The following is a 24,501-nucleotide window of genomic DNA, read 5'->3' as shown; positions in this document are numbered from 1 at the left end:
GAAGACCCCCTCAGCAGAGCTTGAGACCACCACAGCTGAGTTGATGGGACTGAAGACCTCCATGGCGGTGCAGAAGGCCACAGCAGAGTGAATGGAGCTGAAGACTTCCTGGGTAGAGCAGACTGAGCTGGTGACCATCTCAACAGAGCAGAGGCAGGGCAGGCAGGACCCTCAGGGATGGTACCTGAGGAAATAACGGAACACTCAAAGAGTTCAGAACTGGCATTCACTTTCGTAACAGGACTGGTAGGGCGTTCGGAAATGGCATCCAGAGTCATAGCAGGACTGGCAGGATACTCAGAAACGACATCCACAATCGTAACCGGACTGGCAAGGCATCACCGTCATAACAGGACAGGAGTTGACACAAGACTGTTTTCAGGGGTTGGAGTGGGTTCTTAACTTAACACTGGAGTGAACTCATAGACTGGAGTGGGCTCTGGAGCTGATTCATAGACTGAAACAGGCTCTGGAGTTGACTCATGTACTGGAGTAGGCTCTGGAGCGGATTCATGGACTGGAGTGGGCTCTGGAGTTGACTCATGTACTGGAGAGGGCTCTGGAGCAGATTCTTCGACTGGAGTGGGCTCTGGAGTTGACTCATGGACTGGAGAGGGCTCTGGAGTTGACTCATGGACTGGAGTGGGCTCTGGAGTGGATTCATGTACTGGAGAGGGCTCTGGAGTTGACTCATGGACTAGAGTGGGCTCTGGAGCGGATTCTTCGACTGGAGTGGGCTCTGGAGTTGACTCATGTACTGGAGTTGACTGCACACTTAATAAATAAACTACAGCTGGTCCAAAATGCAGCAGCTAGAGTTCTTACCAGAACCAGGAAGTATGACCACATTAGCCCAGTTCTGTCAACACTGCATTGGCTCCCTATTAAACACATTTTTAAATATTGGTGATTACTTACAAAGCACTAAATGGTTTAGCTCCCCAGTACTTGAGCGAGCTCTTAACGCATTATAGTGCTTCACGTCTACAGCGATCTTTAAATTCTGGCCAGTTGATAATACCTAGAATATCAAATTCGACTGCCTGATGAAGAGCCTGCGTGCTCGAAACGTCACATACGCTATGCGATAGTTGTCTTGATAATAAATATTTTTTGATAACTTTGGAGCTTAGGTGTTGCCGACTTTATACTTTATTTTTTACTTGTTGTTTTTTAGTCGAGCACCCTTTTGAGACTGATGTGCGTGCTTTTGTTTCATTTTTCTTAGTTGATAATACCTAGAATATCAAATTCGACTGCTGGCGGTAGATCCTTTTCCTATTTAGCACCAAAACTCTGGAACAGTCTTCCTAACATTGTCCGGGAAGCAGACACACTCTGTCAGTTCAAAGCTAGACTAAAAACACATCTCTTTGACCTAGCATACACATAACACATTATAAACTTCTGTAATTCAATGTTAGGCTGCATAGATTAGGTCAGCCGGAACCGGGAACACTCCCCATAAATCTTGATGTACTCGTTACATCATAAGAAGAATGGCGTCTACGCTAATATTAGTCTCTCTGTTTATCCCGAGGTTTACCGCAGTCCGCCGGATCCAGGGCGTATCCAGATCTGATGAAGGACCTGCGCCTGGACTCGATGACAGCGCAGTCCTGAAGTGTCCATTAGTCCCTCCCCTGTGAAGGCCCCCTTCTCCTTCCCTTTACCTCTGTACAGATGAAACGTTGTCAAAATAGTTCCGGCTCTGGAGTTGACTCGTGTACTGGAGCAGGCTCTGGAGCGGAATCATGGACTGGAACAGGTTCTGGAGCTGGTACCACTGCCTCGATGAGAGCCGAGTCAGTGTGTGTGTGTAGCCCAAACACACAAAATGGACACTGCCATAACAGGGAGCACTGAAGATAGAGGTACAGCCTCTGAGATTGACAGCGTGGCTTAGGGCTTGGGATGACAGCCACTCTAGCTGAAATTAGCGGTGGCTCCGCCAAACTGGAGATCAGCCTCAGATGCCCTTGAAATGCCTGGGTGTCTTCAAGTGCGATGTTCATGGCGACCGGGAACACTGGTGTGGCATCCGTGAAGGCTGAAGATTTTGCCGTGACATTTATGACGGCTGGAAGCTCTGTCGAGGTGACGATGTTGTGAAGAAGCTCTGGTGTGGAAGTCCCTACAAACACTAGGCTCGCGACCCTCAGTGTACGGCATTCTGCAATCCATGGTCGGTCAAGCTCTGTGGCCAAATGCTGAGCAGAAACAATGAACTAATGAGTTACCATGGAAACTGATAAGTAGATGGGTGTGGTCAAATGAGTGTCCATGGCAACAAACAGGGAAACAGAGCAGCAGGGAAACATGATCTGAACAAAGCAACAATGGAAACACAAAACTTAAAAATAAGAGTTTATGACAACAGACACAGGAGACACAGTCAGGGATCATACCAGATTGATTACTTTGAATTCTGTTTATAGTGTAAATATATACTGAATATGCATGCATACTGTTTATACAGTATTGTACATGTCAAAACCACTCATACATGACAAACTGTTGTATTGTATTAAAAGGAACCCCGACTAGTGCGGCATGTTGGCCTTATAAGATTAACGTGGGCGTCAGCTTTAAAAAGGTGATACAAAAACACTCCAAATGTTTTTGTTTTTATTAAAAAAAGCCGAAAATCCGTTCACTCGTAGGCCGCCATAGTTATTTACGTCTCAATGCATTCTGGGTAGTGACGTGTATAGGTTGTAGCCTAGCCGTTGTAGCAGCTTCGTTTATTGTTTGTAAAAACGTATTGTTATTAAGTTTTGACAGTAGCGAGATGAACACGTCTGCCGTTCAGCCTTTTCAGTTTGAACCCGAGTGCACCGTAGGCTTAAAGGGTTAGTTCACCCAAAAATGAAAATTCTGTCAGTAATTACTCACCCTCATGTTGTTCCAACCATGTAAGTCTTTCGTTCATCTTCGGAACACAAATTAAGATATTTTTGATGAAATCTGACAGAATTTTGACTCCTCCATAGGCTTCCAGTGTGACCGAAACTCACCGGCCCAGAATAGTTATTAAAACATCGTTAAAATAGTCCAAGTAACTACAGTGGCACTACATTAAGTTTATCATGCGACGAGAATACTTTTTGTGCGCAAAAACAAACAAAAATAACGACTTTATTCCACTTTTCATTTCCTTCTCTCTGGGCCTCTTAGTGTTTTTGCGCTGCGCGTCTGTGTTGCACGTCATCACGCAACACACACATGACCGGCGTCGGCCAATAGTGAGCCTACGTGGTGACGTGTAACACAGACGGGCTGCGCAAAAACACTACGCAAACCAACTAGAGGTCCAGAGAGAAGGAAATGAATAGTGGAATAAAGTCGTTATTTTTGTTTGTTTTTGCGCACAAAAAGTATTCTCGTCTTTTTTAAATAAAAATTTTTTAAATAAAAATATCTGAATAACAGACAGACGTCACAGATGAATTAAGAACTCTTTATTTTTTATTGCCAACATTGAAGACACCTGATGTTAACAAGCAGAATCACTGAAGGAGAAAATGTTGAGTCACCATTATGGAGATCAGTGTTTGTTTTAGTTGGGCTCTTGAGCCTTAAATCATTTACTTCAGATTTTGTTTGGCTGCTGTACCTGAGTTATAACAGCCAGACGCAGATTAACAAATAGAAAAGGTGATCTGATGGTGTTGGTTGTGTTTTAACATAATCATTATTTCACAATCATTTGACCTGAATCAATGAACTCATATAGAGTTAAGTTTACTTAATTAATTATAGCAGCACTGTCCTTGAACAGCATACATTTTTTTTTGCCTTTTAAATGAAATCCAAATGATCAAATCAAATCAATAAAATAAAATCTTTTATTTTTTATTTTTTTATTTTTTTATGTAGGCACACAGAGACATCAAGAATTAGCGTATGAATCTCAGCAATGGTGACAAACAGATCACCTCTGATCATAAGCTCATTATTTATTCATGCAGCAATGCATGATGGGAGCCATGGATGAGTTTTGATTGGTGGCACCCAGAATGCACTGCAAAATGCTTTATAATTGTCACCATTGTTGAGATTCACAGGCTGATTCTTGATGTCTGTGTGTCTAAAAAAATAAGCAAAATGAAAAAATAGTTTTTTTTTATATGAGAAACTTAAAAAAAAATCTTTGGATTACATTGTAGAAGTTACAAATATTATGCTGTACAAGGACAGTGCTGCTGTAATTAATAAAGTAAACCTAACTCTGAAATTGGGCTCTATATGAGCTCAGTGATTCAGGTCAAATGATTGTGAAATAATGATTATGTTAAAACACAACCAACACCATCAGATCACCTTTTCTATTTGTTGATCTGGCTGTTATAACTCAGGTACAGCAGCCAAACAAAATCTAAAGTTAATGATTTAAGGGTCAAGAGCCCAACTAAAACAAACACTGATCACCATAATGGTGACTTAAAATTACGGTTTTCTCCTTCAGTGATTCTGCTTGTTAACATCAGGTGTCTTCAATGTTGGCAATAAAAAATAAAGAGATCTTAATTCATCCTTGACGTCTGTCTGTTATTCAGATATTTTTGTTTAAAAATTTTGTTTTACCATTTTAAATGGTTAACTATTTAAGAATTAATTTGATTCATTATTACTCAATTCTAATTTGTTAAATTTAATGAATAATATTGCTTGTAATCTGTTGCCACAATTTTATTGAGTAGATATAGCGTATTCATTTTTACAGTCAGCATCTGGTGGATTGTCGGTTACCTCCATGATCGGCGTAGTGTCCGATTATTTGTCTTCCGCGACTGCAACTGTAGGAGCGAGTTGTTTACATTCTAGCAGGAGAGTGTCCAGAGTCTCTTGCCTTTGACGTTTGTTAGGGCGGCTTTCACTCGCTATGCGCGGACGTTTAGGCTCCTTGTGGGGGAAAATTGAAGGCACGGCATTTGGTTTTAGTCTTCGCTTGTAACCAGCAGCTGTGAGCTCTTTTAGCCGACTAAATGCCTCAAATGCATCAGGGCTGAAGTGACGGGAACACAGCCGTGGGTCTTTAGGGAGTTGTACTCATCCACAAGCAACTTCCCACTCTTTTCTTATTTTCTTCTCCTTTGGAAAGCAGTAGAGGCTTACAATCACTCCCCTTGTTGCCATTGGACTGGAAATTACAACCAAACGCTGCACAATGTGGCATTATATTAACTTTTAGGATGTAGCTACAGTCAAACTTAGCGCCAATAGCTCACCTCTCTCTGTTCTGAACACAACCTATACACGTCATCGACCCAGAATGCATTGCGTGCGCAAAAATAATGGCTGCCTTCGTAGTTCAAATTTTTTAAATAACGAAAATATTTTATGTATTTCTAACTATGTATTTAGGAGAGAGCAATTGTAGCATATTTAGGCCTATGTGTCTTAATAGTCGGGGTTCCTTTTAAGTCACTGACACACTTGCAATTCAAATCTTCTGCATGTCTCAACTTTTAGATGGCATTTAAAATGATTCAACTAATGACACAAATGGCTCATTAAGTCTTTGAACTTTTTTGAGACACATTTGCTCACTTTTATAATTCATGAATCACCACTGCAACAAGGAATTAACAAATTAAACACACATTTTGTGTGATTAAATAGTAAGCAAAGCTGTGAGGTTCTTCATTCTCTTCATTCTCCTCAGTGTTGCTCACATTGCTGATCTATGAGGTTCATCAATATACAATGGATAGGCCTGCAGTTCCAGGCCAAATCTAAAAATGGTGAAGAGTAAGAAAGTAATGTTCTAACCCTTTCCCTTGTTGCTGTAACATTATACAAAAACAACAACAACAACAGCAAAAAAGAACATGAGCATTACTGCAATGCTCTTCTAGCTGGACTTCCATCGTGTGCAATCAAACCTCTACAAATGATTCAGAAAGCCGCAGCACGTCTTGTCTTCATCGAGTCCAAACTGGCCCACGTTACTGGAGGTAGTTGGTCATCCGGTACTTTTTGCCTACTCTTTTAAGAGTACTCTGAATTTGGACATAGCCTACTTCTTTTGCCACCTACTGATTTTTGCCTATACAGTAGTAGGGAAGAATGAGATTTCAGATGCAGCCTTTGATTTGAAACCTGTGACAAGATTTGGAACATCAAATTGTGTTTTCTTTACCAGTCCAAAACTCAATTTTTGTCCAAAATTAAACTTCTATTATGATGATTGGCAACATTTGACATATAATCAAGGAAAAGTCATCTTTATTCATAACGCTTTTTACAATACAGATCGTTTCAAAGCAGCTTCACAGTGATAATAGGAAAATAGTGCAACAAAGTTGCAGTTCAGTGTTGATTCAGTTCGGTTCAAAATAACCATAATCACTAAATGCTTGACAATTCTGCATGAGTGAACTGCACAGTGCACAGAGATCAGTAGTGCACATGTAGAACTACACCCCCCATGTGTCGCGCGAGCCGTAATGTCCCGGATACTGAGAGCGCCGGAAGAGAAGCAGGTGTGTGTGTCTTCCTTGGCCATCTTGTGGTTGTCCACCGTGAGCCGTTTGCTCGAAGAATCGGAGGAGAATCCCGTTGTTGGGGCGCCATCATGCCCGGGCATCTGCAAGAAGGCTTCGGCTGTGTCGTTACCAATCGGTTCGACCAGCTATTGGACGACGAATCCGACCCGTTCGAGATTTTAAAGGCGGCCGAAAACAAGAAGAAAGATGCGGCCGCGTCGGGCGGCTCGAAGACGGCAGCTCAAGCAGCTAAACAGCTGAAGAAAGAGTCCCAGAAAGACAGGAAAAACACAACGCAGGAGAAGAAAGAAGATATCCAGGCCCCTGTGCCACTTAAGAAGGAGGGTATGTAGAAGTTTCAGTACTAAATATCTCAGAACCGAATGAGCCTAGACAACATATTTGGATATTATAGACACGCTCCAAACAACAAAACGCCGCCGAGTCGCAACGCGCCTGAAAAATGCTGACGCGAACCCCTCAAACGCGCCATAAATGAGTTCGTAACGCACATGTGGTGCCCAAAAAATGCTGTCTAGGTAGGCAGCTCAGTGGGTTATGGGACAGGGCGACTGACGCTTGCTCGTGTGCATATAAACACAGCAGAGAAGTCAACATGGAGCGGCTGCTGCTACTGCTGCTGGTGGTGTTGTTGTCGTCGACATTTGATGTGCACTAACACCATATTTTAAGAGCGAAATGCCCCCAGTGAGGTTCAGCATACGTGTCTTTCACATGTGTTCTTCCTCTGACATGTCAACATCTCTATTTGTTTGTGATTTGATCATCCTCACTTTATTTATAACTGCGTAGCTGCCTTAGCTACATGCTAATGTGCTAGCCGTATGTAAATATATAATGTGATGGTGTTTTACTTCACAGCGTGCTGATGTGCACATGGAGAAAATGTCGGCGTGTTTTGAGCTCATGCAAAAATGTATGAGCAGGACTTTCACTTTTATATCGTAAGGTGTGTCGTGACTGTAACGAAGATCTATGCAGGAACTCGTTCATGTTGACAAATTTAGGCTAGTGTTCACCAGTCTGATGTGTCATTTCATATTGTCATGTTTAAGTTTTGTTTTTATTTTATTCTTTCTTGTTGAAATGACAATATCTGTAACTTTACCCTAGTGCTGTAAGATCTGAGCTAGTAAGTGAAAAGGTGTCTTCAAACAGCACTAGGATTGATTGGTGAATAATTGTGACCTCGTGCAAACCACTAAAATGAGTAACAGGTAACTCACACAAATTGTATAGGGATAGTTCACACGAAAATTAACGTTTTGTCATTACTTACTCGCCCTCAAGTTGCTCCGAACCTGTACGAGTTTTTCTTCTTGAACACAAAGGAAGATATTTTAAAGTATGTTGGTAGCGGTAGCCACTGACTTCCATAGTATGAAAAAAAAATTCTATGGAAGTCGAAGGCTAACGTCAACTCTCTGTTTACCGACATTCTTTAAAATATCATCTTTTGTGTGTATACAGGTTTGGAACAACTTGAGGGCGAGTAAATGATGACAGAATTTACATTTTTGGTTGAACTATTCCTTTATCATTTGATCACCCTTGTGTGCTCGCATATAATGGTTGGTGTTTTTATTTTTTTACATACAGTGGAAGTAAACTCTACTCGTAGACTACTTTCATGGTCCCCGCCAGCCCACAACTTGCGCACTATATGCTTAAATAATTGTGTGCTGTTTAAGTACTAATAGAGCTTCAGAAATAGATGTATGGATTACTTTTGGCCGCCACATGCAGCAGTCACTCAGTCAGATCAAAAAGCATATTTCATCAAATCAGTTCTCATTTTCTCAAAGTGAAGGATGAGTTGTTCAAATCAAATTCACAGGTTCTTAGTGTTGGGCTTTTTCACCCGTGTTTAATGAATGTCTCAATCTCTGTTTTAGGAATGAGGAGAGTTGGGCGGAGGCCGGAGGGTCAGCAGGGTCCGGCCAGCTCCCAGCACCCCGGAGGTCAGGGAGGTCAAGGAGAGGGTCGACCCGGTGACCGGCGGCCAGAGAGACGACCTCCTCGTGAGCGACGCTTTGATAAACCAGCTGATGAAAAGCCAGAGGGGGGCGAGTTCTCTGTGGACAAGTGAGTTTTGCTATAATCATAACAATGTAACTGACGGCATTAGGTCTGGGTGGACTAGCATCATTTTTATTGAACCTATATACAGTCGGTAACATTTGAAGTGGATAAAAAAGTTCATAAAAATGGTCCTAAGACAAGAACAGGTATCGTTCAAAATTCATGTATAACTTTGATGAAAGGTTTTGGATCCACTTCAAATGTTGACTACTGTATATTCTTGAATCAGTCTTTTAGTCTATGCTGTTTTCAGTAAATGCGAGAACAAAACTTCACTAAACATTTGTTTGTAGCTTGCCTTCCGTCCAATATTCCCAATAAGCTTTGTTACTTACTAAGTCTCAGCTTTCAAAATTTTATCCTGAAATTTAAAGAGTAAATGCCATTTTGAATAGAGATCGACTGATATTGACTTTATATATCTAATACTGATTATATGCATGTTTATGTACACGATAACTGAATACAGAACTGATATATTTTTATTATTTCTGTTTTTGACATTTATAATGGTACTGAACCAAACCGTTTTAACACTTTCTTTTATATTGTAATTTCACTCTCTCCTTGCATTAATAACAAAACACACTTCTACATCATTATTGATAAAGGGGTCTGAAAGAGTGCAAAAAATAAAAAACACGTTAAGTGTCTCTTTTAAATGAAAGCTTTGATCAGGTGAACAAATAGAATACAAATATAGCATGTGAAATAAACACACACATAAAAACATCCTGAATAAAAAACATTGCTGCTTTAGTGTAGCTTCGTACTCCCAGTTGTATCTTTTTATTTAAAACAGCAGCAGTAATATATAACACAGGGCAAAATAAATGTCTAATAAAAGTCTGTTTTCAAATGTAGAACATAAATGAATGACAGGGGAGTCTATCAACTTTGCATGAATGTAAGCATTTGTTTTAAACTTCAGTTTTAAAAGGTTTATATGTTGTTTAAACAGGGTACCCGCGGGGTCTTAAAAGCATTGAAAAAGTCTTAAATTTGATAATCTCAAATTAAGGCCTTAAAAGCCTTGAATTTGGTATACAAAGTCTTGGATTTCGTTACAAAGGTCTTAATTTTTTTTTGCCTTTTCTATGATTAAATTCATACCGTAACAAAATTAGCTGTTACTAATGTAGACTAATTAAAAATTAGTCGCGTAACGTTGAGTGCACCTCGCGCTTCACGTCATAGAAGAATGCGCTTTCGCGCGCACCCGTTACGATGGTTACTAATCAGAGCTTTTCTGTTAAGAGCATGTTTTCTGAAAACACAGACAAGCTGGAGTTCAGCGATCTTCATTTGAGAATATCTGTCACGAGCCGCTTGCGCTGTTTGTGCGACTAAATCTGCGATCAAAATGCAGGCTGATATACAGCAGTGTTTTTAATGTCGATCATTATGCGAGCAAGAATGCAATGTTTCCCAACTATCCACACGATTTCAAATGTGACATTGATTTTATACAACAGTAAAAAAAAAAAGTAAAAAAAAAGGGTAACATTAAGTGATGTACTAAATTTTAAACAGGCTTATTGCTCTATTTTGCAACAAAATCTGTGGCTTTGACAAAGACAACGAGTTACCGCCACCTACTGGCGATTTTAATATCATTTTTATTAATATTAAACGTTTTTTAACATTGAATATTTATTGAACATTGTTTTATTTAAAGCATTATTTATTTTTTAAAGGTATTATAAAGGTGAAAAATGAAATGGAAAAATAGTTTTATTCGAAATCGAATGTTTTATTTAATTCAAATAGTCTACTTGTACATAATTATTTTTTGGGGTTTAAAATGTGTACAGATTTGACATTTTCCCCTCATACTTCTGTCGGAATTGGTACGAAGTTGGCATTGATTTTCAATTGAAATGGTATTAAAAAGGTCTTAAAAAGCCTTGAATTTAAGTTGGAGGATCCTGGGGGTACCCTGTTTAAAGAGTGAAGCAAATGGAATACGTTGAAATATTCCCTGGAAAGTGACTTCACGAGACTGATGATGAGCATAGACAACGGAGAGAGAATTATATTCAGCGCTTTTATTTCCAACATGCTCTCTCATGTATGGCTTTTTTGCTTAATTCTTGAAAATCACAAGACAGACTCATGTAATTCATCAAGTCATGTCCCAATAAAGATTAAAGACTTTATTGGGACATGACTTGATGAATTACGTGGCTCTGTGAGTTTGTCTCTATTATTTAGTGCCAAGTTCAAACTACATATCAAGCATGTAACATCTCATTTGTGCGTTAATGGCTGTTATGTCAAATTTTACAAATGAAGGGAGGCAAATTAAAATGTCGGTAAGTTAAAATATCGGTTGATCACTAATAATGAAGTTCTTTAATGTGGCGTGACAGATCACTGTAGCAACCTCAGTTCAAGAACCCATCATCTCCTCCACTTTACTACTAGTTATAGCATGAAAAACATGAATGAACATCAGAAGGTATGTTGAAAGAAACCGTACAACTTACTGAAATGAATTAGGCCTATGTTTTATGTAGTCCCTCAGTCAGAGTTTCGACCGCAGAAAGACATCAGTGAAACAGCTTGTAAACACTGTCAGGCAACATTTACTTCAGGATAGCCTTTCAATATCAATTGCTCATTAGGCAGCTAGGAACAACAACAACTTTTGCTTAATTTGTTATAGGGCTGGGCGATATGGAATTTTTTTTTATCACGATATGTTTTTCCATATTGATCGATCTCGATTCTTATCACGATATGTAGTTTTTGCAGATGCTGCCAGTGTAAGGGACATCCTGAAGCTTGAAGAAACCAGATATTCACTGAAACTTTAGAATAAAGTTTAATAACATAAAAAATTAAAGAATATGCCTTTCAATAATGAGCACAAAATATTTTTGTTAAGGTCTTCATGCAGCCAAAGGATTCACATTACACTCCCACATTTATGAATCTTTCTAGTCAAGAGAGCAGTGTATTTGGAGGTATTGAAAAATACAAAAATAAAAGGTTGTGCACATCATTTGTAATTGCAAACATGAGTCATCTCCCTTTATACAATAATACAAACTTTTACTTATTGAAACATTGTATATAAACTAACAGCTGTGACAACTATCACATCAAATTGCTTTGGCTGGACAGTGAACATCTCAAGTAGCCTACAAAAAGAGTAAACATGGCCCTGGCACAAATACTACCTGTAAGATTAAGGTAGATCTCTAGAATTGTTTTATAAGTAGAATGAAATCTGAGCCAAAATTGCACAAATATGTAAACATAGTAAACCAAGGGCTGGGCGATATATCGCATGACATTGTTAGGCACATCTCGTCAGTAAAGCCGGTTCCTTGATTAGTAGTAAATCGCCATCACCTGCTTTCAGATGGAGCAGCATTTACAACACAGAGACGTAGTTAACTGACAAGCTGAGCCATATCGCATTAATTATCACGGATCGGGATCGCCTGCAGTTGTCTGCCATATCCAAACCACGCGTCCACACAATTGACGTCGTGTTACCTTTTTTTTCAACAATGTCTTCGGTCTCGAGTTATGTAGTGATGTCGCCTTCACATTCGGCATTATTTTCGCTGTCCTCATCTTCAGTTTCTCTCATTTTTTTTTATCCTTTTTACAACTTTTTTCCCTCTCTCTCAGTCTCCTTCTGTTTACTGTAGCCGCGGTGCTCGCTGAGAAGTGGGCGTGCCCTGCCGGCAGATACGGCAGCCGGCAGATACTGTTGCGTTCAGTTTTTCATGTGATATCGAATAATACGTCCCAAGCATATTATCGAAATCGTTCAGAATATTATCGCGATCCCGTATCGAGATCGAATTATCGCCCAGCCCTAATTTGTTAGTAATGCCTATTCATTGTATGTTTGGTAAGTTGGATTAGAAACAATTATATAATTCAGCTTAAATAAAAAGTAAACTTCTAAGCATTTAAATGTGGGTGCTTTTGTTAATTTTAAAACTTGAATATTATAGTAATGTACTGAAAGACTGGGTTCCCTGTATAGTTTACAATATTACTTGAGAGATTGTTCTAGCTGAGTGAGGGTTATTTCATTTAGAAAAAAACTAAGCCTAAAAATAAATAAAAAAAAACTTGAAAACAACCAAATTGGTGATATCACCAAACAGATTTTCAAAATAATGTCTGTAAGTCCTGCATCTGCCATTGGTTAGACAGACAGGAAGTCAAACTCCCCAAACTCATGCCATTGGTCGAGCCAGTGTTGCAGTGTCTGTCTGGTTGAGATTCTCAAAGTTGTTTCACCACCATGGTAAAGAAATCCACTGAAACCCCATGTGATGAATAGCTACATCTAAGCATCTTTTTATTTTATTTGTAGCTCAAGATTGCCAGATGTCTTTGTCATAAAATGTTCTAAATGTTGTCCTCAGGCCAGTTGGGGATAAGCCGTCTCGAGGGCGCGGAGGAGGACGCGGGGCCAGGGGTGGCCGTGGACGAGGCATGGGACGCGGAGATGGTTTTGATTCCCGGGGCAAACGTGACTTTGATAGACACAGCGGCAATGACAAATCGTGAGTTTGAGAAGCCAGCAATAACAAATGCTTAAAAGCGGTCTTGTTGCATTCGTCTCACTGGAATGTTCTTCATGTCTTAGTCGACAGAAAGGAGAGGAGAAGCGCGGTGGGAGTGGCCCGCACAACTGGGGCAATGTGAAGGAAGAAACCAGGTAGGAATATAGATGGGAAATATCTGAGGCTTGGGGTTGTGGCAGCTTATTTGGGAAGTTGACTTTCAAGCTCGTCCAATGTGTCATACAGAAATATTGTAGATCAGGGGTCGGCAAGTCAGTTTGGCATTGGGTCCAAAAAAAAATGTTGCCACTAGATGGCAGGCCGGAACATAGTCAAAGGATCATTTAAGAACTGTTACAGTGTCTTTTGTAACTGGTACTCTGTGTTAAATCCTGTAGTAGGACAGTCATTAACAAAAAGCCACATTTGTGTGGCGGTGTCCTGGTTTTACACTGGGTAAATTAATAAAGCGTTAGTGACACGTAACCTGGCAAGTATCTTCATTCACCAGCTTGCAACACAGACTGTGTGTGTATCATTTTAATTTGCTTGTTACACAATGGAGCCTAACTTATTGTAATAATTATTTGACTTAGCCTACTTTTACACTAAGAATCATTTGGCATCCTAACGTTCTAAACTGCATTTTTTTAAATTGTTTGCATGCTGAAGGTACGCTATTACGTTGTGTGCAGAGTGATGTTAACATTTAAGCTAGCTGGTGAGAGAAAATGGCACTATCAAAGAGTCTAAAGAGCAAAGTTGACAGCGAAAATAGGGCATATAAAGAAGAATGGAAAGACAACTATGCGTTCATCCTACCTAGTTTTGTGAATGCAAAGCCGGTGTGTCTTCTCTGCAATGAAGCGATCCACAGACTCTTTTGAATGTCTTTCAGACCTTTTCAAATTAAAAGCTCTCAATTCATCTCAAAATAAAACATTGCTGCAAAAACGTTCTCGTACTTTTATTTTGAAGGCAAAATCACTAAAGACGAAGTGATTGTAAGTAACTGTTGCTCTCATGACAGATCTATTTCAGAACCAGGCGATATCAAAATAATCTGGCTGTGTGCGCGGGCCAGATATGATCGCTGGCGTTGGCCAGTTTTAGCCCGCGGGCCGCCTGTTGCCGACCCCTGTTGTAGATCGTCTATAATACCTGAACCGCTTATTTGATGTGACTCTTGTTGATTCTAATTAGTGGTGTTTGGTAAGGCAAATAAATCATTTTTATTTATTCAACCCCAAGTATAACATTTTGACTGCTTGTGCTCTAGATACGAGTAACGCGTAATCATTACCATAGTATGAATCTGATCATTACCATAGTGTTTATTTAATTAACACTGCCAAATTCAGGGTACATTTATGAAATGTAAGATTTCTGAAATGTTTAAAAGGTTTAGTTTGATCATTTCAAGGGTTCTCCAGATCTAATAAGCGTCTGATTTGACAGTGAGCTTGATCAGTCCGCTGCACCTGAGCCTGTTCCTGAAGGTGAAGAACACGCCCCTGTCGACTCCGAAAACAAGTGAGTGCAATTCTGTTCACCATAAGTTGATGTGAAGAAATGAAAATGCTTCACGTACTAAGAGCATGCCGTTGGATGGTTGTGTGTGTGTGTAGGGAGAATGAAGTAGAGGAGGTGAAGGAGGAAGGTCCTAAGGAGATGACACTGGATGAATGGAAGGCCATGCAAGACAAAGAACGGTCCAAAGTTGAATTCAACATCCGCAAGCCCAACGAAGGTAACGATGGTCAGTGGAAGAAGGGCTACGTACTGCACAAGTCAAAGAGTGAGGAAGTTGGCACGGTAGGTTCAATTAGCCAATTTTCTAGTCTTGTAAATGTCAGTCATTGTATGGTTTCCCAAGACTCATTTCTGCTTTTGTGTGTTTCCAGCGGCACGCTGGAGCTGTGATTGAAGCTGGAGATGTTGATCCCGACTCGTTCCACAAGGTATTTGTCTAAATTTGTGTTTGGATTGTTTTGTTTTTTTTACTATTCAGGTGGTCACCCTCTTGGTCACCTTTTAAAGTTGTTTTTCAGTTTGTAGATGGTTATCCTAAACTAAAGTTCAGTTAAAATAGTGCATCGCCAGAATTCAAGAGTCTATGGCCATGTACACTCAATGACATGCTGACTTTTAAAACCAAAAAATCCCTCTCTTGCAAGCTTCTGTTCCTCAGTCATCCTCTTCCCGGTTTACTAACTCTATGCGTACAGTCAGGGTTTTTCCGGGGTCAGAATTGGTCTTCGGTGGGGTCCGACAGACAACGTCATCCTTTCTTGCCCTCCTTTAAAAAAAAAAGTGTGATTTCATAGCTTTTTAAGATAAAATCCTTATAATTATTTTGGTATGTAATATCATATCAATATCAAAAAGTAGAATAAAACAAGTAGCATTAAAAAGTTTATTTTAACTAAGTCTAATTTTCTACTATATACAATTGAATAAAATTAGCAGCTAGCTAACAACACCTTGCTTTGCACATTTTATTTTGGCAATGTTTCCACACATTGTCATATAAATAACCTGAAAAAACTGTAGTTTATTAAGGTTAAATCTTGCTAACCACTCTCACTAAAAAAATGGGGTAAACACACTTACATTCTCATTTTAAGAGGTGTTCTGAGTAAGTGATTTGTTTGTAACACTTTACGATATGGTTTGATTTGTTAACATTAGTTAATGTATTAGGCTAACTAACATGAACTAACCATGAGCAATACATTTGTTACAGTATTTAATCTTTGTTAATCTTAGTTGTTAAAAAATACAGCTGTTCATTGTAGCCTCAATAATATAGTCTACTGGTAAATGGTGAAATTAACATTAACAAAGATTAATAAATGCTGTAGAAGTGCAGTTTATTAATAGTAAATGTTAACTAATGTAGTTAACTAGAGTTTAATAAATGGAACCTTATTGTAAAGTGTTACCGATTTGTTATACACCGATTCAGACGTCTCTTGAGTTCAGTGTTGGACAGATCAGTTGTTTTAACCATTCATTAAAGTGAATCGGTTCAAAGGAGTCATAGTTCGCGAATTGGACGTGTCATTGGCGGACGTTGTGCGATTATCCCGGCAGTTAGAACATCGCACAAGATTTGTGTCAACACAGAAAACATTTCATCACTGGATATAGTGGATAGGTTTTTTCATTTGTTGAAAGTGTGGTTAATGTCAGCTGAATGTGCAGAATGCTTTTCAGAGAAGATAAGGCAACGCTTTTTTTTTTTTGTGCACAATTCACACCCAGCAACTTCAGTCTTCCGACCTTTTACCATAGAGAGAGAGAGAGAGAGAGAGAGAGCGAGCGCTTAGTTTGCAGATGGTAGGAGTGCGTGCGGCCGGGGCTCTTAGTTTGCAGACGGTAGGAGTGCGTGCGGCCGGGGCTCTTAGTTTGCAGACGGTAGGAGTGCGTGCGGCCGGGGCTCTTAGTTTGCAGACGGTAGGAGTGCGTGCGGCTGGGGCTCTTAGTTTGCAGACGGTAGGAGTGCGTGCGGCCGGGGCTCTTAGTTTGCAGATGGTAGGAGTGCGTGCGGCCGGGGCTCTTAGTTTGCAGACGGTAGGAGTGCGTGCGGCTGGGGCTCTTAGTTTGCAGACGGTGGGAGTGCCGGGGCTCTCTCTCTCTGCTTGATCTGTCACACGCGCAGCAGTCATCTACGTCACTCACCGATCAAATAAGGCTTTGGTGGGACAGAAATTCGCTTTGGTGGGCGCCAAAAAATTTTCAATGCAGGAAAAACCCTGACAGTGATTTTCTTCCCAACCGCTCCTGTTAATTTAGTTTGCCTTCCCTGATGACAGCATGTTAAATTAATCACATATTTTTCTGTAATTAATCACACCTAACATTAAAGTTTTTCAAATATTTTTATGTTGTAATACTTAAGTAATATCTCCAAAATAATGTAGAAACAACACACAGTATTATTTTACATACTAGTTTAATGGCATCTTCTTACTAAGAAATACGAATGAAAGCCTGTATCACTGATACCAATACAGTTGTCTCTATTGCAGGGATTGTTCCCCCTCAATTTTAGCCATTATTAATACCCATTTAACGTTATAGTGTAATTAAAAGCTATCGATTTTAACATTTAATAGGCTTAACATTTAATATATGTGAACTTGAAACAATCTTCACCAAATTGTAATGTCACATTTAGCTGTGCCTTTAATATATCAGGGTTCAACACAGGGATAAATATCAGGGTTGCACAAAAGAATATTGTTTTCGTTGTTTTTGACCCATGTGACCTTGTAAACAGTGCTTTAAGATTTTCAGGTAGGTCTACCAGGTAGGAAATAAACAGAAATTGAATACAGTTATCAAACACTACAGTTTTCACTGCATAAATTAAATATTGATTAATCCTCCTTACAGCTACAGACATTATTCAGTCAAGAGCAGTGAGTGGTTTTCTCTCTTGTTCTTTGATTAGCATTATCAGACAGCAGTCGGGTTATTAGGCTGCTGTCACTTTAAGACCTGCCGAACACATTTGGGGTGTTTGTTCAGAGGGCCATGCGTGCCGGTAAAGATTTCAGTTCTTTTTTTGCGTCTCATCACGCATGAATGGTTTAATAGCACTGGAATGAATGATAGCGGGATCATATACTGTAGATTAGCCAAAGGATGACAGAAAAAAAAAAATATATTAACTGCGTTAATATCGTTAAATATTTTAAATGAGTTGAAAGGAAAAATTAATCGCTTGCATTAATTTTGACAGCACTAATATAAGTACTGTGGGTCAGCTCTGTGGTCATAGTTTCTTTGCTGAAGTTCTCATCATGTGAAATTGGGAATGATAGATTTATTTCCTGTAATATTATTTCTTTAAGGCTGAAGAAGGTGGAGAACACCACTTCCGTAAGCCAGCCAATGACATCACATCCCAGCTGGAGATCAACTTCGGAGACTTGGGTCGACCAGGACGTGGTCGTGGAGGCTCTCGTGGAGGACGTGGAGGCCGTGGAGGAGGAGGAGGAGGAGGTGGTGGTGGTGGTGGTGGTGGAGGAGGAGGAGGAGGTGGCAGCAGTGGCGGACGCCCAAGCCGAGGCGGAGGCAGATCTGAGAAGGTAAAGAACCAAGTACTCTATTTTTGTTACAGAGACTGCTTCTCAAATAAAACTAGTCTGCCCTGATAGCATTATCACTATGCATTATATTAATGTTTTACTTAGAAAATAATAAATAAAATACATTGTTTTTAAATGAACTCAATTCACTTATACCCCAACAAAGAGCTATAAAACTTTGTATTATTACTATTATGCTTTAAACTAGGAATGCGCCGATACCAGTATGGGTATGGGGCCCAATATTGCGCTCGCTTACTTGTAAAATACTCCGATACTGACAGCCGATACCACGCAGCGTGTGTACAGTACAGTGCTTGTGACAAAGAAACACCAGCAACAGCGCAAATAGAGAGCAGAATGTAATGGGTATATAATAGAGAAGGATGTATATGAAGTAAATGTATCTAATTAACATTATTAAATATTCACGCTATAGCTGCTGATAAGCGAAACAGACTCAGACATCGATGGAAAGTTAGTAGTTCGGTCGGATATGTCAGTGGCAAAGACAGTAAAACAAGGAGCATATTACTAACGTTAACTTGCGCTAAAGAGAAACATTTGAGAAAGAAAACGCGTGTAACAGTATATTGGATACGTGCAGCTCTTAAAGGGACAGCAGCCTAATAAACCAGCTGCTGTTTTTCTCCTCAATGTTAATATAGCAAGAAAAGAAATGACTCTTGTAAACAATGATAAATCTAGATTTATACAGTGAATACTTATTTTACATTTGATTACTTCTGTCAATTTCTGTACCTGAAAATTGTGATATTTCACAGATACAGTCTTGGAAAGTACTAAAGATATTGGACTCCTTCTGTATTATTTACACAATAATAAGAGAGACCAAACGAAAACAACAATCACAAAGTGTAAATATAAATGTATACCAACAAACAAAAACAACAAAAAAAGGAGCCAAAACAATGCCATCATACAACACTTCCAGAGAGGTTTAAACGAGTCCAGCAAGCATCAGGTGTCCGTCACAGACTTTGGAAAGTTGAATGTGGCACAAGATGCCGAATGCTTCACTAATTTAGTAGGTGTTTGATTTACAGGAAAAAGAGCAAGAAATGAAACCACTATTAATAAATGATTGTTTCTCCTCATTGCTGTGTAGTCCTGAAGTGTGTTGCTTTTGAATTCGACAGGGTGGAGGTGTTTCTGTTCCCAACGTGGACGATCCCGAGGCTTTTCCGGCCCTGGCTTAAACCTCAGCTCCGCCACCTAACCTTCCTCCAGGCTCCCCTCCTCTTTGACGCTTGCATGCTTATGGATCGTTCGACCATAGAAACCGGGAAATAGAAATACATGAGACTGTCATCCATACATACACTGAGAACTGACTTTTACCTGCGGAAAAACACAAAAAGGACTTCTTGTTACACTGAAGCAAATTATGGGTAGAGGTTTTGTATTTAGAGACATGATAGCAGGGATGTTCATACAGTATTTTTTTCCCTTTTTTCCAGAGATTATGCATTCGCCATAAATATTTTTTTATTGCTGCTTGAATGTATGCATTTTCAAGATAGAAGTTGAAGTGTGTTGTGAACGCTTAAGCTTCCCTCGGGACACGGCGGTGTCTGCGTGTAATTGAGTGCACTCACTCTCTCAATGGCTCTACCAAAAGCAGATTTTTCTTCTTTTTTTTTTTCTCTCTCTCTCTCCATCTCTCACTACTAAGTGAGAATACAAGACTTGTAGTGATGATTTTACTATTAACATATACATGAGTAATGTATATTGACTATTTTAAATGTTTTGAAAGAAAGCTCCAAGGTCAAGCTACCCTCTTGTTATTTGGATTTTTTTATTTTATTTTCTTGACCGGTAGCAAGAAGCAAATGCGTCGTCTTGATCTTGCTTTGGTGTTTTGTCGTCCTTTGCTGGACCTGTGATATTAGTATGCATAGTTGTCTTTGTTCCTCAGAGAGATTACTTCCTTATCTTGTTAAATCACCCAGGGCTCAATGTAGATCCAGGCTGGTCCTCAAGTCATACAAGTTCATCTCTTAGAAACCTTAGGACCACTATCGTGATGTGTTGTGCGTGTGTATGAGAGAAAGATAACCTGTTTTATTTCATCTGCCATAAGTTTATTTTCCTGAGCTTGGATGGTAAGTTTCAGCAAGTCATGTTCTTAACATGAAGTTTCGTTTGACTTTAGTGAGTTTTCTCTAGCTAAGGTTGTTGACATATCTTGCACTTAGATTTTTGGTGACGTTTGAAATATAGCTACTAAGCACGTGGTCTTTTTGCATCAGTACCATTTGTTTTATTTTTATTCCTTCTGTGATCTTTGCTGTGTGTTTATTTTTAATTATTACTATGATGGCACTACTGCTTGCATTTTCTGAAAAATGTGTAATTCAGGGTGGGACAACAGTGTGCTGCAAAAGAAAAGTTGGAACCAGCTTCTTTGTGTATGTGAAATAGCAAGACCTCAAAGTGTGATGGCCGATGTACTCTGTATTCGTAGGAGGGACAATAAAATGGAAGACGACACTATATTTGAGTCCATGCTTCCGGTTTGTCAATACTCTGCTTTTGTCTCTCTGTTACCCGTTTGTCTGGTACCGAGAATGTCGGCAAATATCTGCAGGATCATGCAGGAAAATTGGTCAATTAAGACTACCTGTACCATATTCTGAATAATAACCCTTTTCTTTATGCATTTGTTGAATTTGTCGCATTAATACCCGCTTTCATAGCAGTGTTGATCCAGAGATATTTTTCCGTAGTGTTTTCATGACAATTCATTCGTGACACTTGTCTTGATAACACTGGGACTGGTTGTGAGGTTCTGCTGTCAGCTGTAGTTTACCCCATCCTAAGCAGACGGTAACGTGTCAAATATCCATCTAAGGGGAATAACAGATGGGAAGCTGGTGGAGGAGACGTGCTGCCAATTCAGAGGAGCTGTGGAGAGCCTGCATTAAACCCCTGCACCCCCAAAGCAATGGGTTGCTGGACCGCATCAACGGCACTTTTACCACCAGCTTGCTATCTTGGCCAAACGGCACCAGCATGGCTGGGAAAGTAACCTGTGGATTTAGTGTTGGCCTTTTTGTGTTTGACTTCTGTGTAGTCCTGAAGTGTGTTGCTTTTGAATTTGACAGGGTGGAGGTGTTTCTGTTCCCAAATGTGGACGATCCCGAGGCTTTTCTGGCCCTGGCTTAAACCTCAGTTCCGCCACCTAACCTTCCTCCAGGCTCCCCTCCTCTTTGACGCTTGCATGCTTATGGATCGTTCGAACATAGAAATCGGAAAATAGAAATACATGAGACTGTCATCCATAAACAGTCAGTAAACACAAAAATATTTCAATAATTTTTCGTAGTAGTCATTTTGCTTTATTTCCAGTTTCACCCATAGGCACGTTCGCACATGCGCACTCTTCAAAAACTGCTTAAAATCTCTTGACAAACTAAGACGTAAATTACATTATTTACATATTTAAATATTACAAATAAAAGATATAGATTGTACTGAATTTCAACTTACTTAATTTGCTCGAGATAATGATTTGAGTCCACATGTCATGCAAACGAAACTATGCCTCTAACCACAGGTCGAGAGCTGTCGTTCCAAACACACAACTTTGTGATGCTGTTTGTGAATGTTCGTTGGAATGATGGTTTCAGGAAACACTGACTCGTTGAACTTTGCTGATAGTGACGGAACTTGCGAACATAGTTGGTTAGAGATGGTTTCAGGAAACGCACCCCTGGATGGTCATGAAACAGTGGTTGAAAGCATCCAACACTACCTGTAGGTGTGTTGGCAGTGGCTTCACCGGTGTACCGTTGGGCCTGCTTCAGTGGTGGGCCAACAGCTGAGGAATTTGTCCGTCTGCAACCTCACTGCTTAAGGGCTACAGATGCTGTTGAACTCCGTTACATTAGATATAACCCCAAGTTTTTAACTCTGGGTGTTTCATTGGGTGGAGTATGTCACTGCATTTTAGAGCACAGTTTTTGAAGGACTCCAAGCCAATGAAGACTGGAGGGTCATATAAATTGCCTGGAGATGATGGTTGTATTTCTGACTTTGACTTACTTCCAGACATTTTAGGCGCATGTGGTCATCAGAGCAGACACCATATCGGTTGTCTTGCACACCAGGGGGGAATGCGATTACGCCCCATATGGAAGTTAGCGTGGCTCATTTTGCTTTGGGTGCAGAACAAACTTCTGTCACTAAGGGTGGTGTACATCCCAGGTCGATTGAATCTTTGAGCAGATATTCTCTCAAGGCACCTTGGGTCTAATTTCTCTCATCTATCACCTCTGGGATAGACGCTCTATGCCTTATATGCTTATAAATCGACAATTTTGTTTCCGGCAGTACTTGCAAGAGAGTGTGAAGGCAGTGTGTGTCTTTGCACTGTTTTGGCCTTCCAACATTTGGTTATCAGATCAGGTGTCAGAGTTCCCTCAGGAGATCCCGATCGGAGTAAGTCTACTTTCCCAGGCATCCCTGGCCAGAAAACCTTTGGTCTGGGGCCTCTTTGATTAGTTCTAGATACAGCGACCATTTTGAATGCAAGAGCTCCTCCTACAAGGAGGCTCTATGCTTTCAGCACTTTGCCTGCCAGATTTTTTGTAATTTATGACACAACACTTCCCCATGATTGACAAGTTTTTCCAGCTTTCATGTTTTCACTGTTGTACAGTAGGGGCACTGCTACAGATCTTTTGAAATAGTGCAGCATTCAAAACCAAGTGATGATCTGCATAAACCCATAAGGAGCTTTCGCACAATTAAGCTAACGCGATCATCAAACACTCAACAGCACATAAAAATCGAAACTTCCCAACATTACCAAATGAAATGTTGAACCCACAAAGAGATATAGAAGTGTGGAAGCTATGTTTTGGTCATCGTTCTGAATTTGATCCAGACAAAGTGTTTAACAACAATGTGATTTTCTTATCTATTTTTCACTTGGTTCTCGTTTCATGCGAGGGATGAGATGGCTGAGAACTTTCCTTCATTGGACTTATCTTTAGTCCTAGAAGTTTTAATACTTGATGCGTTCTTCAAAATACACAAATGAAGGAAGCGAAACGAAGCCTGCCTACCAAGGATCCTTCAAATTGACGTCTTTCGACTGTGCTTGATGATTTACTTGAGATTTGCAATCTTGCCAGGATACTGCCTTCTATTTTTGGGAAGAAGAAAGAATCTGGGCTGTTTGGAGCACCAAATGAGCGACCATGCTGTCAGGTCGCGGGAAAAATCAACTTGACGTCATTTGTCTTTGCGTGGTTACATCTCATCCGTAAACCGAAAGATGACCTGGCTACTATATGCCATAATCTGAATATTCAGCTGCTTAGAATTTAAACTTGTCATCTAGATGGCTGCTTTTTTATCTGGAAAGGTCTTAACGGCAATCGTCGTTGACTTCTGGTGAATCGCCTGTTGCCAAAACCAAGAAACCTCAAACTATGGAGAGCCTGCAGTCAAAAAGGGAAAGCGACAATTTGCTAGCCAATTTGTAATGTGTGATCTGACTGAGCAATTGCTAGATCTAAACGTCAGTAACGTAATTTAAAAGCATTTGCACTTCATTTGGTCAGATCAAAAGCTGCAGATATGTTACTTACATACAGGCATACGAGATGATTTTTAAATGAATGCATAAAAATGTTTCTCTTTGAGCTTTGGTTAGAGGTGGCTGAAATGCAACTTTATTCAACTGCAGCCTGCAAGGAGAGATTCTTGGGTCTCCAGAGACACTTTATTTTTAAAGCTGCCCATTTTTTATACAATTAATGTGTTCTTAAGCCTTTATCTGACTGAGTTCTTCTGTGCTCTAAATCGCTCACAAATCTTTTGACAGTTTTATCATCTCTATTCAGTTTTTGCAACATAGTTTTCATTACTTTTGCAAGACTGCATTATTTCATGCTTTTCATCTTCAGAAAGATCTTTCTTCCTCCCCATATTGCATGAGAAATGTGACTTGCTTAATAATGTGGAACAGCCTTTTTAAATAGGTTTTCCATTTATCTAAGAAGACCCGGCAAACTATTCAACAAACTTGTCTGAGACTAATACCAGTTATCTAAACAAGATATGAGAAATAAAACAAACACTTTCTTTGTAAAACTAAAATCTGAATGTTTATTTTACTTAAATCACTTGCATAATAATTTGAAACAGTATAAACCAATATCTGCTTGTTGCTTTTTATATATTTTTTGTATTACTGTTTAAGTGCTCACTAACCAGTGTTAACCATTCCAATAT

At 39.7% G+C, this 24,501-nt stretch overlaps 1 protein-coding gene across 1 annotated transcript; it reads left to right on the top strand.

Annotated features, from left to right (window-relative positions):
* The first annotated feature begins 6,464 nt into the window (after window positions 1-6,464).
* On the top strand, window positions 6,465-20,751 carry serbp1b (SERPINE1 mRNA binding protein 1b). Its single transcript, XM_084410931.1, has 9 exons — window positions 6,465-6,836; window positions 8,408-8,597; window positions 12,992-13,132; window positions 13,216-13,287; window positions 14,591-14,665; window positions 14,761-14,947; window positions 15,037-15,093; window positions 17,995-18,231; window positions 19,392-20,751. The coding sequence occupies exons 1-9, from the start codon at window positions 6,581-6,583 to the stop codon at window positions 19,449-19,451; spliced, it is 1,275 nt and encodes a 424-aa protein (XP_084267057.1). The 5' UTR covers window positions 6,465-6,580; the 3' UTR covers window positions 19,452-20,751.
* Window positions 20,752-24,501: the final 3,750 nt, after the last annotated feature.

The sequence above is a fragment of the Rutilus rutilus genome (assembly GCF_951802725.1).
Source record: "Rutilus rutilus genome assembly, chromosome: 6".
NCBI lineage: Eukaryota > Metazoa > Chordata > Actinopteri > Cypriniformes > Leuciscidae > Rutilus > Rutilus rutilus.
Note: the sequence above shows the minus strand (reverse complement) of the source record. Positions and strands in the feature narration are given on the sequence as shown.